At 49.9% G+C, this 17,268-nt stretch overlaps 1 protein-coding gene across 12 annotated transcripts in view; it reads left to right on the plus strand.

The window, feature by feature from the left end:
• Positions 1–1,730: 1,730 nt before the first annotated feature.
• DHX30 (DExH-box helicase 30) overlaps positions 1,731–17,268 on the plus strand; it is a 28,414-nt gene continuing 12,876 nt past the window's right edge. For 2 of the 12 annotated variants that reach the window (XM_058288409.1, XM_058288414.1), the window contains exons 1-6: positions 1,827–1,940; positions 3,751–3,844; positions 4,504–4,610; positions 5,923–5,977; positions 12,563–12,658; positions 13,702–13,730. In XM_058288409.1, coding sequence (XP_058144392.1) covers positions 4,586–4,610; positions 5,923–5,977; positions 12,563–12,658; positions 13,702–13,730 — 205 coding nt within the window. In that variant the 5' untranslated portion in view covers positions 1,827–1,940; positions 3,751–3,844; positions 4,504–4,585. Of the gene's footprint in view, positions 1,941–1,960; positions 2,027–2,235; positions 2,644–3,750; positions 3,845–4,503; positions 4,611–5,922; positions 5,978–12,562; positions 12,659–13,701; positions 13,731–17,268 lie in introns of those variants that run through there. The other 10 variants (XM_071212031.1, XM_071212037.1, XM_071212040.1 and 7 more) reach the window with 9 other exon arrangements.

The following is a 17,268-nucleotide window of genomic DNA, read 5'->3' on the forward strand; positions in this document are numbered from 1 at the left end:
TTATGCATATAGAAAGAACATGTCTTTTTTGAGGTTCAGAGGGTGGGATGTAATGGTTTGAAGTTGAATGTACCCCCAGAAAAACCTGTTCTTGAAACCAATCCATTCCATTGGTGTGAACCTATTGTAAGTAGGACCTTTTGATGAGGCTTCTTCAGTTAACATGTGACTCACCTCTTTCAGGAGGGGCCTTAATCCTATTACTGGAGTTCTTTATAAGCAGAATGAAATTCAGACAGAGAGAGAAAAAACCAGAAGCTGGACATCAATGGAACCCAAAAGAGAAGGGAGAGACCAAGAGATGCTGCCACATGCCTTTCCCTGTGACAAGCTAAGTCTGAAGGATCTCCAGTGGCCAGCCTTAAAATAAGTAGGGATTTCAGCAGTCAGAAGGGAGAATTTGCATTTCCACTTCAGTCAGCCAGCTTCTCTTGGGTAATTCATTGTGGCCTGCCCTACAGAATTTGGACTTGCCCATCCCCAAAGTTGCAAGAGCCAATTCCTATTAAAAAGTCTCATATTTACATAACACACACATATATATGTCCAGTTGGTTCTGTTTCCCTTGAGAGCCCTATTACGGGGATCATAAACTTTTCGGATCTAGCACTTGCTTTTCTTAACCACTGAAGGTATTTGCCTTAGCAATGAGGAAACTGAAGCAAGTATATGAACGTTAAATAGGATAGACACCACCATCTACCCTCTGAAAAAGAAACTTCCAGTTTATAGTCTCTCCAATAGTGCATGAATGTGTGCTTCCTTAAGTTGGAAGTTCTGACTTTCCCAACTCCTGAGGCACTTTACACCTCCTCCCAGCATTTATCACTTTCTATTTGCTTCACACCACGCAGTCATCTTCTTCACTAGGTTCTCAGCCCCTTAGGGCAGGGTCTTGGTATCTTTCATGCCTACTTAGCAATTCAAGTATCTCTGCATTGGCTCTGTATATTCCCCACACAACAAAGCACACGCCTTGCCCAGATTAGAGATTATTTGAATGAATGGATTTCTGTGTTCCACCCTCCTTAGCCTCCTGTCCAAAATATAGAGAAAAACATATACTTGTTGGATTTAATTGCCTGAACACAAAATTGATGGAGTATAGCACTAATTCTTTATATTTCCCTTAGCTGAAAGGTCGCATCTTAAAGCATATTCTAGGTCTTCCCAGCTCTGAAATCCCCAGGGCTATCCGCTGAGTTCTCTCCTTCTGAAGTTCCACCGGGATCCCCCTGCACCTACACAGCAGCCTCACCTAGTGGACTGCAGCACAGAACTGGGCCAAGTCCCTTGCGCTCCAAGAGCTGCTGGAGCCGGGGGCGGGACCTCCAGACCAGGCCGACACTCAGACCCGCAGCCTCCCCGCAACCACCGAGGGCCACAGAACGCGCCAACCCGTTGATTTTACCCTCTCGACAACCTGGTGGGGCAAGAAATCTCCCCTCCCCGAGAAAAACGAAGACCAAGGGGGAGGCGGAGAAGTGGCAGCGAGCGGTGGCGGGCGGGCGGGCGGAATCCCGCGGCTGGATGCCCTTCCCGCGTGTTTACTCACAGGCACCCGGCGCGCAGAGGACCCGAGGGCCCTCCCGGCCTACACCGCGCGATGCCGCAACGCGGCGAGCGGCGGCCGAGGGCAGCCCGCCCCGGCCACCCCCTCCGCCTCCGGGGCCGCTGCCCCCGCGACCCTAGGCCGAGCGCGCGCCCGCCCGCCCCAGGAGCGCGGAGGCAGCCCCCTCGCCGCTCCTGGGGCCCGCAGTCCCAGGGATGGGCCGGCTCCAGAGCCGCCGAGGCCCGCGCCCGAGGCGGGAGGCGGGACTTCCGCCGCGGGCCCCGGAAGGGGCCGCGCCGCGGCTGGTGGGAGTTGTAGTCCCGCCGCGGTGGGGGGGCCGCGGCTCATGCGCGGTGCACCGAGGCTTGTTTCACATCTGTAACAACAGGTGAATTGGGCTTTTTATTCTTCCCTTTCGTGGCCCTTTGAGGAGCCTGCCGCGGCCGGGGGTGGTCGGCGCGAGGAGGGGCCCGGGTCCGGCTGCCTGCCCGGTGGAGAGTGGGGCGGAGACGCGGGCGGGCCCGAGGAGCAGGCCGGGCATCCTAGGCCTGCCCGGGAAGCCGGCCTGGCCGAGCTGTGGGCAGCCAGGCCTCGGCCTGCCGTTGCCATGGAGCCGGGCGGGGGCGGGGGCCAGGCCGGTCCGCCGGGGCGGGCCTCGTAGCCCGGGGCTCCGCGGGGACCGCGGGAGAGGCCGCTTCATTGGCGCAACGGCGCCCTCGCCTCAGGGGATGCTCCGTCTCCCCTAGGCAGGGCCTGGCGGAAGCCCCCAGAGTGCCCCGGGACCTTTGTCTGCCTCCCGGTGCCTCCTGGCGGTTCCTCCAGAGGGAGGCCTGGTGCATTGTGGCGCCCCCCTGGCTTTCCCCCTTTTGCACCGACCGTGTGACTGGGGGATGCGAGGGATGAGGCGTTCTTTGTTTGCTGGTGGTAGCTTGCCCCGTGTCGCAGGGGAAGACCTAATGCATGTTGGGTCCTTTGTTTGCAGTGAACTGGAGTCCCAGGGGTCCTCAGAACCCTCAAGCCAGGAGTATGGCGTCAGCAGGCCATGTAGCTGATCCTCTTGTAGCAACATTGGTCACCTTAATTGCGATTTTGTAAGACAGAGGCTACCCTACTTTGCAACCCCAATCCACAGGGCTGGTGCAGGCTCTCAACCAGTTTAGTGGCCTGGGCGAGATGATTCGTTGCCTGCTGGTTTCCTTTGCAGTTTCTTGGAAAGCAGTGACCCCACTGTCATTGTGGGTCTTGACCACCTCTTGTAATGTACTTCACACTTAAATCTCCAAGCATCTTGGAATTTCCAGGAGGGAGGGCTTTTTTCATGATATATTAAATTAAGATTTAATGATAGTGCTTTTTATTTGTGTAGATGTTTAATGTGCAGAAAATACATCCTTCTCAGTATTTTCTACCTGTGCAAGTTGTCCTTTTATCCCCCAAAGATATTTACCGTCCATGCGTTTCCATTTATGTGACAGTGGTCCATCTCACCCCTTTCAACCCATTGAAGATGTCATTATAAAATATTATTTCAGGGAATGAGCTATGGAACATTTAGGCTACAGCCTGATAGGGAAATGAGAAAAGCAGTGTACAATAAGCACAGAAAGCTTTGGAGTCAGAATATCTAAATGCAGATTTCCATTCTGCCTTGTGCCAGGGATGGGATCTTGGGCAAGTTCTATAACCTTATGGGCCTCAGATTCCTCATTTTGGAAAGATAATTCCTATCTCACTGGATAGTTGCATGGAATAAATGAAATAAAGTCTATGGAAGTACTTTGCAAACAGTAAAAATGCTATTAACATTTAGTTCTTATTTTCCCAATCCAGAACAGCATCAGAGTTTCATTATCTACATTGGATAAGTTCACGTAATAGAGATTACGGGATTAGCACTCAAAAGGGAAGCAGTTTCTGCTCTGGGTTTGGAGAGAATGCTTTTCAGGTCAACAAGCCTTTACTGTGACATCTCTCTCTTGGTATCTTACAGGTGCTGGTGTAGGACAGCTCACAATTTGTTGGGTCTAGAGTGGGTCATGGCAGGTCCCAAAGGGAGGCCACTGAGCCCAGTGTGTGCGTTTCATGCCACTAACGAACCTTGTCCTTGTTGTTAGAATTAGTAAATGAATTTCAATGATTGGAGCAACCTTCTTCCCTGAGGGGGCCACTGTTTTAGTGACCCGCGTTGTACTTCCCAGGAGGAGGCCCAGCCTCGTGATGAGGAATAGCAAGGAGAGAATTCAGCTCCAGTTAAAAGCCTACAAAATCTGAGATTGTCACTGCTCTTGTAAGGTAAGTTGATGTAGCCACGCACACCAAGCATTGGTGGGTCTAGTGCTCAGCCAATCTGTAAGGGAAGGGATGTGTATTAAGACTGTTTGTGGCTGACTTGGAAGAGGGGTGTCCTTTTTAATTGGTCCTTGTGGAATCTCTCTGTCCTGGAATCATCCAATAGCAACTCTACCTGCAGTTAAGTGGTGTTACATTGTGCACGAAATCTTGACATAATAAAATTTTACTTATCTCTAAATTATTCAAGAGAAAATGTGTACCACAAAGGTTTTTAACATGTTATAGTATTAAAAGGAAGACAACTTTCTTTTGGATCTCTATGAAGTGTCCTGGAACCTGAAAAATATCTCTAAGAGAGCCTACCTTGAATCTCATAAGATATTTTTTCAGACCAGTACAGAAAAAGATAGTGGCATATGAGCCTTACATGGCATGGAAAGAATCAAAGACATTTTGAAAGCAAACCAAGAGCCTGTCTGCAAGCATATTAACTTAAAATTTCTTAGCAAGAAAATATTATTTCTTAAACAATGATCACTTAAGATGTTCTAAAAAGTAGAATTGCAAATTATACCCTTTTCCTTTTCCTTTGGATAGAGGGAGTCTATAGAATGTAACTTTCTAAAGTAAATTGTATCACTGTTGATATTGTATTAAAGTTTTCTCTCTGAGCTACCATATCCAATCGGCTGAAATTTCCGGCATCCCTGGGGGAGAGGAGGCCATCAGGGCAGACCTGCTATGGACCTGAAAGATTCGGCCCCAGGTCAGCCCTCCACCCCCACCTCCCCATGATTTTAAAATGAGAGGGAACAGCAGCCAAGAGCAGGAGCACAGGCCCCAGTAGACACCCAGTAGTGTTGGGCATTACCCTGATTTGCTAAAACATTGTACAGATGGTTTTAGACTAAGGCCATATAAGGTTACTGTACCTAACCCAGGAGCATTCCATTATTACAAACATATATAAATCTGAGTTTGGGTGTTTTTAAAAATGAAATCACTAAACCAGAGATGTTACTTGTTTTCTGTTTGTTTGTTTATGTTCTTATTTTTTACTCTCTAGGTGTGTTCCTCAGTTAGATGTACTAATGAGCAAAGGCACCAAAATTTTGGCAAACACTAGTGCTTTCGCTTGATATTATCTGTTATTTCTTAGAGACTCTGCCTTGAAAGCTTTTTATTCTGCATAAATGTACAGTTACTCTTTGATACTGTCAGTCAGATCCCATTTTAGAGGCTCGACTAGGTTTTTTGAAGGCCCATAGGCCAGCTTGTCCATAAGGCTGTCATGGTTGCAGTTCCTGTTTATCACATGAGAGGAGTCCATGTAGAATTTCTTTTCTTCCTGCAAGTCCCAGGGAAATCTGCCCATATTGTGATGAGGTGGAAATCATATGTCTCTCATATTGACATGTGTCCCTTCCATTTAACAGGGTTTAGAGAGTTTTAGGACAGAGAAAAGAAGAAAGCTCTTAAATTTTTATTTTTATTTATTTATTTATTTATTTATTAGAAAAGTCGTGAGGTTACAAAACAATCATGCACACTGCAGAATTCCTGTATATCACCCCTCACCAATACCTTACATTGTTGTGAAATATTTGTTATGGGTTATGAAAGAACATCATCAGACTATTATCACTAACTATGGCCCATAGCTTACATTTGGTATGTTTTTTCCATACACTCTTATTATTACCACCATGTATTAGTATTGTACATGCGTGATATAGTTCATGAGAGAACGCTCTCATTATTTGTCTTGTTTACCACAGTCCCTCTTCTACCACATGGTTCACTGTGTCGCACAGTCCCATGCCTCGTACCATCCGTCCAAAGTATACACTCAGTGGCTCTCACTTTCATCACAGAGTTAGAAAGAAACAAAGACATGTAATTACTGGAGAGTGGAGCTGGCCCTCCCGTCCTTAACAATGGGGAACAGCAGTTGGGGCTCCTTAGTGAAGAGCTTCATTTTTCTCATCTTCTGGACAGTGCTTCTGTGTTATTGAAGACTTCTCTGTGGGTTTCTGGACCAAGGATATTAACCACTGCCTGTTGGCCTTCCTTTTCAGGATTCCAGCTTTCCCTCCTGGCCAGAAATGTTCAGCCTGGACTCATTCAGAAAAGGTAAGGCTGTAACTGCTTGTGACCTCTCTCCCCTCCTCCCAATGTGAGGCAGCTGTGAAGGCTGTGAAAAATCCCTCAACTTGTGTGGAGTCCTTGGATCCCTTCTTTGGGTAACTTTCCAAAGTCCTTTCCTACTCTCCCCCTTCCCCCTGCCAGCCTTCCTCTTGCATGCATGGTGCTTATAACCCCGCACCAGCCCTGCCCAGACCTCCACACACATTTGCCCTCCCCTCCTCTCCCACACATTTGCTGCTTATTGAAATCCTGCCTATTCTTCTAGACCAGCGTTTCACAAGGTCTCCTGCGTGAACCATCCATGAGTCTATCAGCCAAGTGTCATTGCTCCTCTCTCCAACTTTCCACAGCATTATATCTGCAATTTCTTATTGTTAGTCTATTCCAAATCAATCATTACATTCCCAGATTGGATGCTGTCTGCAGCCAGACTTGTTGTGCTCATCTGTTATCACCCACAGGACCTGGCACAGCATTTTGCTCATGGGTAGGCCTCAGTAAATGCTGGTAGAAGTAGATTGAGTAATTGTTCTGTTACTAGTCATAGAAACTATGGCAAAGTGACATTGAGGTCTTGAAATTAGTGCTCTCCAGCAGATGAGGCAGGAGGTAACATAAGCACTGCAGAGTTAAACTGTGGCTGGCATAGCAGGCGGGGTTCAAAGGCTGCTTGTAGGCAGTGATGTAGCTGGTTAGGGCTTCAGGGCCCAGGGCCCAGGGGGAGTGTCTAGGATGGGAGCGGCTCTTCCCCTGCAGTGAGGCTGTGCTGATGCAGGCCCTGGGCTCCCGTGTGCTCTCTGCCAGGGCCTTCCACACCTGCTCGTTAAAGACGTCTTCCTACTGGTGTCTCCTCTCCGAGTTATGTTCCTGGAGGCCTGGGAAACCCTGGGCAGGTGGTGCTCAGTGACCTGCTGACTGGGGCCAGAGGGAGGGTTGGACGTACCAGGGCTCAGAGCAGCTGCTTCTCGTGTCCTTGTTTTCTTCAACCCTTCATCTGTTTTTGTATTACGTAAAAATCTCTATTATTGCTTTTGTTGGTTAACTGTCTGAGAAGGGAAGAATTGAGCTTGAGATTAGTCTGGACAGGACATTTTGAGCTGAAAATTAAGTGTCACTGATTCAGTTGATGTTCACCTACTTGTAAAAGGTGAGGAAATGTTTTCTTACGGCCAGGGAGTATCTCTTCGTTAACAGCACTGACCATTTAAAGAGACGGAGAGCCCAGTAAAACCACGGTCCTCTTTTTTCCTACATTATTTAACTCTCTGGTATGATAGGGAGATGGTTGAGGTGAGAGCATCTGGGAAAAATTCCCTTATAGCATTTGGGATTTATTTTGCAGGCTGGAGCTTTAGGGTCTATAGGATTTCCTCAGTGCAGCGGGAGGCAGGCCAGGCTCAGCAGGTGGAGGCTCCAGAGCCAGGTGCCCGGTTCACACTGTAGCTCTGCCCTTCCCAGCTCGGGAGCGTTGGGCAGGCAACAAGCCTCTCTGTGCCTCTATTTCCTCCTGATGTAAGTGGGCCAGAGCATAGGATTGTTCCAAGGACCAAATGGGTTCATTCCCATAAAGAGCTTAGAACAGGGCCTGGCACCTAACACACAATCCATGTTATTGCTAAGTAGCTTCAGGACATAATACAGTGTGATTTGGGGTCTTGCTCTGTGCACAGATAAGCGTATTCTTAATAATAACTAACCATTTTATACTTGAAGGTTTCAGGGGTTTTACCATTAATCGGAGAGTCACCACCTTGAATATTTTTCTTCAAACAAACCTGTCTTCTCATGGTTTCCTGACTATAAGGCGAAATGCCATGTCGTAACTTCTGAAAGCTGGTAGCGCTTGTGGGCTGCTTCATGACCTTGGCAATTGGTCATGCGGCCCTATGACATTTTATTGTTGTAAGGAACAGTTCTTTATCTCTTGTGGAGTGTCCTTTTTACGTGAGTATAAGCCCCCTCAGGTGTCATGAATCGTGAAAGGAAATGTAACATGGGGTAAAGCTTGGGGCTCCTGAGTCAGACTGGCTGGGGTTCCCCTCTGGTCCCCGCAGACACTCGCAAGGTATTAACCTGCCTGCTCCTGTGTCCCAGCCCCTATCTTCAGGGGTAGAGTGAAGGCTGGAGGTGACGCAGGAGAAGCACCTGGCTGGTGGTCCGTGCTCAGCCTCTGGTCTTGGGTGGGGCAGGCCTTGATAAATATGAGTGGGCTGACCCATTCGGGTGGCAATCCTGTAGCTGATGTTCTGCTGGAGAATGGTGGCTGGGCCTCAGCAGGCAGTGTGCTTTGAGCCTGCATGATTAAGCACCTGCTGTGTACAACACACTAGGGCAGAGAGAGCTGCATGTAAAGGATACTTCCTGTACTCAGGAGCTTACAGTCTCGATGGGATGGACCATTTGATAATTCTGATGGTAATGGCTGTAGCAATTCTATCCAATATTTTGGATGGTGGCCCAATGGATCCAATTATGTAATTCGAAAGAGCTGTCAGCATCTCCCAAGTAGAATGCTTGCAGCCCTGATAGATAGCCTGTTATAGACCCTCAGCATCTTACAACAGATTTCTGGTCTCTAAGTTGTAATAACATGAGAATCAGTCCACAAAGAGCAAGCTGCATCTTTTACACTCAGCCAAGAGTTTTGGAAAACACTGGATCAGTAGCAAGTATGTGCATTTTTCCTCCTCCATGGTCAGAAGAGGACTCAGTGATGTTGTGGGATAGTAACAAGTTTCCCTCAGCTGCTGAAAATGCTTAATAAGATAATAAGGAATTGCCAAGTCAGTTATTTTTTTCTCAATCTAGCATCCGTGAATATGAGGATCCCTCTCAAACAGGAACACAGAGGTTGGCTGGTCATTTCCAACCTTAGCTTCAAGGCAACCTGAGCTTGGAATTAGTACCAATATAATGCTTGATCTAAACACTTTGTTCCATAAGACCCTGCAGGCATTTCTGCTATAACACTTTCCTGCAAAAATCACATACCTGTAATATCATAAGAGGGCCTATGGGAAAAATTGAGCTGACACTGTGCAACTGCAGCTTTAGGACCAGGGCATGACCAGAGCAGTAACTGGGAAGGGGCTTTGGACCAGTAGGCAGCAGCTCAGTGGGGTGCTTCAGTATGTACAGAGGGCGCTCTAATGAGAACAGAGCTGACAGTTGCTGAGGTGGGATAGCTAGCAGTGGGCTCTGAGCAGTGGGGCTGCAGTTAAGGAGGATGTACAGCTGGGAGGATGGGGAGGTGGGGAGGGAGCCCTGAGCACAGGGATTTGCTCTCCCTCAACATTTTATTATGAAAATTTTCCAAAGTACTGAAATGTGGAAAAATTGGGCAGTGAACACCTATAGAACTCCATCTTGAGTCTCCAGAGGCACTTATTTTTGTTTATATTTAAAATATAGCTGGGAAGCAGACTTAGCCCAGTGGTTAGGGCGTCCGCCTACCACATAGGAGGTCCGCGGTTCAAACCCCAGGCCTCCTTGACCCATGTGGAGCTGGCCCACACGCAGTGCTGATGTGCGCAAGGAGTGCTATGCCATGCAGGGGTGTCCCCCGCATAGGGGAGCCCCACACGCAAGGAGTGTGCCCTATAAGGAGAGCTGCCCAGCATGAAAAAAAGTGCAGCCTGCCTAAGAATGACACCACCCACACGGAGAGCTGACACAACAAGATGACGCAACAACAAAAAATAGCTGAAAGGGCTTTTAGTTTTGCTGCTAAAGGTTATAATTCTCCTGCTTTTTTTTTTTAAGATTTATTTTATTTATTTCCCCCCTCCCTGTTGTCAGCTATCTTGTGTCCTTTGTGTCTGCTTACATTCTCGGCGGCACTGGGAATCTGTGTCTCTTTTTTGTTCCGTCATCTCCTGTGTCAGCTCTCTGTGTGTGCGGCGCCAGTTCTGGGTGGGCTGCACTTTTTTTGCGCAGGGCAGCTCTCCTTGCAGGGTACGCTCCTTGTGCATGGGGCTCCCCTAGTGGCATGACACTCCTTGTGCACGGCAGCACTAAGCCTGGGCCACCTCACCACATGGGTCAGGAGGCCCTGGGATCGAACCCTGGACCTCATATATGGTAGGCAGACACTCTGTCAGTTAAGCCACATCCGCTTCCCTCTACTCCTGCTTTTTAAACTCCCTTTAACTTAGAAAAATCTCATCCGAACCAAGTGTTCTTCTATGTTTTACTGATACCGTACCTCTATCTGTCAATTGCTTATGAGCTAATGTGCATTGCAGAGCTGGGCATTCTTGTTTCTTAAGTATGTAACTGTCCCTCCTTGCTCCTCTTCTGCTCTGTTCATTGCACAGAAACCAGTGGGGCCAAGAGCTCATGTACCTTTTCTCTGGCATTGTTGCCACTTAGGTGATTTGAAAGGCCTGAAGGCACCCTTACCCATCCATTTCCACCTCCCATGGAAGAGACTCAGCGAGGGTCTTATTTTTAGTTCATGTCTACCCAGTTTTTGGAACTTCTTAAATGTGTGTTTTGTAGGCCACAGATACATAGCTTTAGTCTTAAGTGAGTAGAAATATTTGGAATGGCAAGTTAACTTTTAGAAAGAGAGAGAAGCCTGGTAAGTGTGGTGTAGTCTTGGATCTCGGGACAAATCAAGTCCCTCTCTCGCCCAGTTCCTCTAGGGACAGAATACCTTGAGGCCTGCTGCCTGGCAAAGCCGCAGGCCAGCGCAGGGCTCACTGCCTGGAGGGGAAGCATAGGGTCTCTGGGTTTCCATGGTACCTTGGCATTCAGCTTCCTTCTGCAGTCCTGTCTCGGCCTCACCACGTGGGCTTTCGAGGTGGTACGAGCACAAGCGGCTTCCTTCCTCCCAATGCATCTTTTTTTTTAGGAGGTATTGGGTATCGAACCCAGGACCTTGTACATGGGAAGCAAGTGCTCAACCACTGAGCTACACCTGCTCCCCAGTGAGTTTGTTTGTTTGTTTAGGAGGTCCTGAGGATTGAACCCAGGACCTAATATGTAGAAAGCAGGAGTTCAACCACTGAGCTACGTCCACTCCCCCAATGAGTTTTTTTTTTTTTAAAGATTTATTTATTTATTTTATTTATTTATATCTCCCCCGCCCCCCAGTTGTCTGTTCTCGGTGTCTATTTGCTGCGTGTTCTTCTTTGTCCGCTTCTGTTGTTGTCAGCGGCACAGGAATCTGTGTTTCTTTTTGTTGTGCCATCTTGCCGCGTCAGCTCTCTATGTGTGCAGCACCATTCCTGGGCAGGCTGCACCTTCTTTTCGCGCTGGGCGGCTCTCCTTACGGGGTGCACTCCTTACGGGGTGCACTCCTTGTGCATCGGGCTCCCCTACGCGGGGGACACCCCTGCGTGGCATGGCACTCCTTGCATGCATCAGCGCTGCGCATGGGCCAGCTCCACATGGGTCAAGGAGGCCCGGGGTTTGAACCGTGGACCTCCCGTGTGGCAGACGGACGCCCTAACCACTGGGCCAAGTCCGCCGCCCCCAATGAGTCTTTAGAGCTGATTCCTGAGACACCAGGATTTCAAAGAGAAAGAGTTTCATTGGTTGCACAAGCAATGGAGCACAGTGGCCAGCCTAATCTGTAGACATTCCAGTATTTTACAACTTTGGGGTGCTAATGAATAACTGGGGTGGCGCTGAACACAGGGTCCTTCATTAATAAACATTATGGGGCTGAACAGGGTGACTGGAGGTGAGGTAGCAAACCAGGGTCAGTCACAGGGTTTGGGGTAGGGGTCTAGAGAACAAAGCTACAAGGGCTTTTATTTGGACATTAAACAGAGGTGGGTGGGGAGTTGCCATTCCAACAGTGAGTTTCAGTGATTTCAGGTATTTACTTTTGCTATTTTATACTATAAACTAGTAATCATAATTATTTTTTAAAAATGAAGCCTTACTTCATTTTATTTATTATTTTATTTCTCTCCCCTTCACCCCCCTGCCCCAGTTGTCTGCTCTCTGTGTCCGTTCATGTGTGTTCTTCTGTGTCTGCTTGCATTCTTGTCAGTGGCACCAGGAATCTGTGTCTCTTTTTGTTGCGTCATCTTGCTGCGTCAGCTCTCTGTGTGTGAGGTGCCACTCCTGGGCAGGGTGCACTTTTTTTTGTGTGGGGCGGCTCTCCTTATGGGGCACATTCCTTGCGCGTGGGGCTCTACTACGCAGGGGACACCCCTGTGTGGCACGGCACCCCTTGTGCGCATCAGCACTGCGCGTGAGCCAGCTCCACACGGGTCAAGGAGGCCCAGGGTTTGAACCCTGGACCTCCCATGTGGTAGGCGGATGCTCTATCCATTGAGCCAAATCTGCTTCCCCATAATTATTTGTTAATTCTTAACCCTCGGTTAAAGAGGGGTACCCAGATGGTTACAGATGCGTGTTCAACTCCTAAGGGTGGCTCAGGAGACAGGGACTTTCTTGAGAGGAAAGGGCGTCTCCGGGCTGTGGGTGCTGAGGGCCTGTGGCACTGTTGGCTGCCCAGCAGCCCTGTTGGCAGAGCTCCTCGTGGGTGCTCTGGGGGTCTGGCACCAGCAGGGGTGAGAACGTGTCGCCCTGATGCCTTCTCTCTTTCCCCAGATCGGGCCCAGCACAGGCAGCGTCAGTGCAAACTCCCCCCTCCCCGCCTTCCACCCATGTGTGTCACCCCTGCCCCTGGAGGGAGCATCTCTCGAGGTAAGGGGGGACCTGGCCTCCAGCACTGGCTCGGGCCAGGCTGTGTGGGGAGGTGGGCAGCCACGGGATCCTGGGCAGGGCCGTGGGGCCTCTGGGAAGTGGGAGGCAAGTGGGATTAGCAGAGGCCTCTGGAGCCTGAGGGAGAGAACTCTCGGGAAGGTCTGGGTGCTCTCACGCCCCTTGGCACATGCTCAGGCCCTGCCATCTGTGTGGGCCTCCTTGCACGGCTCAGTCTGTGTGTTCAGCACCGGCGGGGAGAGGCCCCGGGGCAGTCCTGGTTCAGGTGGTTTAGGGAAAGCCAAGAGAGCCTGTGGCAGGGCCAGAGAGAGCGCGCTGACTTGGCCCAGTGCCCTCCATCGTGGAGAATCCAGGGTGCCTGGCATATTGCTTCCCTCTTCCCTCCCATGACCACCCCCCAGCACCTCAAAGCACTTTACTGACATGAAAATCTGCCTCTCGGTCCATTGGGTAAAGTGGGTTCTCTTTTTCGTTGGGGAGAATGTCCAACTACCCAGACAAGTGACAGCTCACCTCAGGTCCCAGTGGGACCCAGGAAGCTGTCTGCCAAGAGCATCTCCGCCTTCCCTCTGACTTAGACCTTGGCGAGGTCTGCTGAGAGCAGTGCTCTCGGCAGCTGCCGTGCCTCCTGCGGCTCTTCCCTGCCCCTGGGTGGCTGCCCGCACCCCTTCCCCGCGTCCAGTGGAAAGAGCACTGTTTTGGTTGTAGAGTCTTTGCCTCAAATCAACGCAGCATGTCCACTTTAGGGCCCATCCGTAAAGTGCTTTGAAGGTCAAGAGCTCAGGAGGGATGTGGGGAGAAGGGAGGATCTCTGTTTCTGGGGTGCACTGCCGCCACGGTCCCACACAGGTGCCACAGGCACCGCGCTCCTGCCCTCCTGCCTCAGCCTGCAGGGCGAAGCGCGCACTCCAGCCCCTCTGGTTTTTTGACTGAGGTTTTAAAGAGATGCCCCCCCTACCGTTGCCAAAACAAGAGTTGATTGCCCTTTTTTTTTTCTTTCTTAAAATGCCCTGTAACTCGAAAAGGCTGAACGTTAACATTTCCAACATGTCAGGTGAGTGGCTCTGAGAGTGTCACATGTGCTTTGGCTCAGCTTGAAGACGTCAGTCTGGGTTAACCAAGCGCCTAGGCAGCGCCTCCTTGAGCACACACGGAGGACAGAGCCTGGGGGATGGGTAGCTGTCCCCTCTGGGGCTCTGCCCTCTGCCTGGAGCAGCACAGATGCCTTGAAACAGATCGTCCCTCCTCACAGCCCTCCAGGAGGCATCCAGGGGAGTGTGCAGCTTTTGCCTTCTGTCTCTCTCTTAGCTGGAAAGAGTTCTTGGCTCTATTTCCTTCCAGAAGCAGCAGTCCTCTTAGCCCACATCCAACGCTGGGCCTTTCTGCTATGTTTTGTAATATAATACCCTAGAATCTGCTCCCATGACTCTTCTCTTAAGAAGGAGGTGTTTGGCCGAAACAGGCTCTTGGGCGTTCAAATAAGGAAAACAGCACCCAGAAAATGGTGGTCACTTGTGTCCGCCACCGTGCACATCACAGTCAGATTTAGAATTGGGAAATAACTGCCACCACCCTTCCCACCCTGCCCCTCACTCCACTGCCAGCCTCTGAATTATCAGGCCTCCTTCTAGGGGGAACGGGGCTTAGATGAAGGCCCCTCCTTCTGAGTCTTCCCTCTCCACGCAGATCTGAGACACAGAGTACCAGAAGGCACCATTGAAACACTCCCTCTGGGGGCCCCAGGACTGGCCTCTCCCGTCCATTCCCTTACACAGATGTGCCCCCTCTTCTTGATGTGGCAGTTTGCCTCACCAAACCTTGTGGCTTCTCATATGTGGAAGGGGAAGCCGTGAGGATGGGTGACCTGGTGGCAATGGTCAGGATACTGGCCCTGCCCTGTAGCTCCCCTTACCCTCCTCTTTGCCAATCAAGTGGACCATTTCTTGCCTTTTTTATCCTCTGTAAAATATCTAACTAGGCTAAGTTCCCATAATGTTGGCCGAGATCCCTGGTTTCTTCAGTATCAGTGGTCCCTTCTACCTTCTCTTCACAAGGTCTCTGGTCAGCCACAAAGCCAGGATTATCATGGGCTTCTTCCTGTGGCCTCCGAATTTTAGGATCCTGAATCATCTGCCAATGAATACAGCAGATCCTTTATACCTTAACTCCATGCTGCTAGATGTGGCGGTTTAGCAATTTTAGTATTAGATATCATGCCTGATCCAGAAGTAGATGGAAGGATCTTGGAGCCAGTGAGTGCTTTCCTTTTGTCAGAACTTCTCTCCTTTCACAGGCAAAGGAGTCAGTTTTCTCTCCTGAAAGAATGTGGAGGAGAAGGCTTAATTAATGTTGGTGGAAAGGAAAGGAAAGGAAGGGTGTCTGACAGAGGACCCTGAGGCAAGGAGAGTGTGCCTGAGCCCCTAACTTTCTTCATGGTCCTCTAGAACTAGAACAGGGCTCAGCAAACTTTCTATACAGAACCAGGTAGTGAATATTTTAGGTTGTGTGGGCCATATGGTATCTGTTGCAACTACTCAGCTCTGCCTTTATAATGTGAAAGCAACTGTGGATGACATGTAAATGAATGATGATAGCTGTGTGCCAATAAAGCTTTATTGATAAAAAGAGCCAGTGGGCCACATTTGGTCTTCAGGCTATGGTTTTTGAACTGTGCTCTAGACCAGTGGGGAAAGATCACAGAACCAGAAGGATTCCAGGAGCTGGCCTAAGGAGTCATCCTCATTTCATGGTTGGCAGTGAGGGTTGCAGCGGTAAAGTATTTGCTCCAGGCGATGCCAGCTCTTAAAGGCTAGTTAAGGTAAATGCAATAGGAAGAGGGGACAAAGAGCTTCTGAGAATAACTAGTTGGCTGGCACCACCTGACACTTTATTTTTTTTTTTTCCTTTTAAAAAATCATACTTTTCTCATTACAAAAGTAGAGAAAATAGTATATTGAAGTCCACGTTCCTATCACCAGCTTGAACAGTTAACACATGCGCACCTTGCTTTGTGTATGCCCCTCCACTTTGGGGAGCGCACTTCCTTTCATCCTTGTGCTGACCAAGTAGCTGTCAGGGCAGAGTCCTACCCCGAGGGCCTCAGGAGCACCTGGCAGGGCCCCGGCCCTGCTTTCCAGGTGGGATCTTTCTGTCTAGGCTGTTCCTTCAGCTTTCAGACACGAGTGCTTTCAAGGTTTGGCCTCAGCCCCTCCTGCACTACCAAGCTTGGGAAGCTCCTGGATCCTTTTGAGGGAACTTGGACTGCTAACAGTCCCTGAAAATGACCCCTGAAGCTGGGTGGATGCCGAGGCTCTTGGCAAATTAATGTGCCACCTGGCCATATGCTAAGCCTTTGGCATATCATCTGCTGCAAGGGTTCTTGCCATCCCAATATGGATGATCCGGGGAGGGGAGTGTGATACAGATGGGGGTGCCCTCTTTTGAGGTGAGACAACTACTGCCCAGGCCATCTCCCTTTTGCCCATTCCCTGGCTTAGAAAAAACAAAACAAAACTCTCTGAGGAAAGCATGGAGGCAGCTGGAGTTCAGGCCTTAGCACCCTGCTCCAGGTCTGTCCCCACACCCCCTCAGACCGCAGAGGGCTGCTCTCACAGCAGCATCTGCAGAGCACTCCGCAAAGCCGCCGTCCAGAATGCCCATTCCATCCGCAGCACCACAGCCGCGCAGAACGAGTAGAGCGAACTTGTCCTGATTTTCCCAATTGCTGAAACTGTCCACAGTTCACAGCTAAGTAGTGGAGTTGGGACCAAGCCCAAGCATTAGGATGCAAATCTCATGTTCTCTCCATAAGCCAGTGGTTCTTAGAGTGTGGCACCCAGACTAGCAGTCTCAGCATCACCTGGGAACTCGAGGAACGCAGTCTCGGGCTCCACTGCAGACCTAATGCAGAAGAAACTGAGTGATACCCGCAAGTGTGAGTGTGCTTGTTTTTTCAGGAGGCATTGGGGATTGAACCTGGCCCCTCGTACATAGGAAGCAGGCGCTTGAGCTCCATCCGCTGCCCCAGCATTGTGTTTTAACACTTCCCCCGGGGATCCTGGAGTCAGATCTAGAATTGGGAAAACAAACAAAGCCTCTCTCCCAATGTACCCCCTAAGCGTACTGCCATCCAAGGGACTGAGCACTGAGGCCCCTTGCTCTGCACTGTCCCTGTCCCCAGCATGCAGGTTCAGTTTAGTTCCCAGCTGACACAGAGCCCTGTTCCTTAAGGTCCTACGAGGCAGAAGAGGAAGGAGGCTGGCCAAGATCCAGGCATAGTAGTTTGGAAACAGAATCCCATCTGGCTTTCAAACAAGTAAGGAACAGCAGCTTTGGACTCTCACTGCTGGACCAGCTCAGTTCTTGGCACAGGGTCCTCGTGACTGCCCAGATCGGGTATTTTTCACCTTTGACTCCAGCCCTGGGGATTAAATCTACTCCGCTTAGGTCCAAGCCATCTTCCCTGCTCCCTGCAGATTCTTGGCCAGGCTCGCTTTGTAAGCCATTCAAAGAGAGGGGTGGCCAGGTTAGCAGTATCTTGCGCTACGTAGTGAGAGGTATTGATGAGCAGTGGGGAGGATCAGAGGGAGCCC

This window comes from Dasypus novemcinctus, chromosome 26, assembly GCF_030445035.2.
Source record: "Dasypus novemcinctus isolate mDasNov1 chromosome 26, mDasNov1.1.hap2, whole genome shotgun sequence".
In the NCBI taxonomy this organism is placed as follows: domain Eukaryota; kingdom Metazoa; phylum Chordata; class Mammalia; order Cingulata; family Dasypodidae; genus Dasypus; species Dasypus novemcinctus.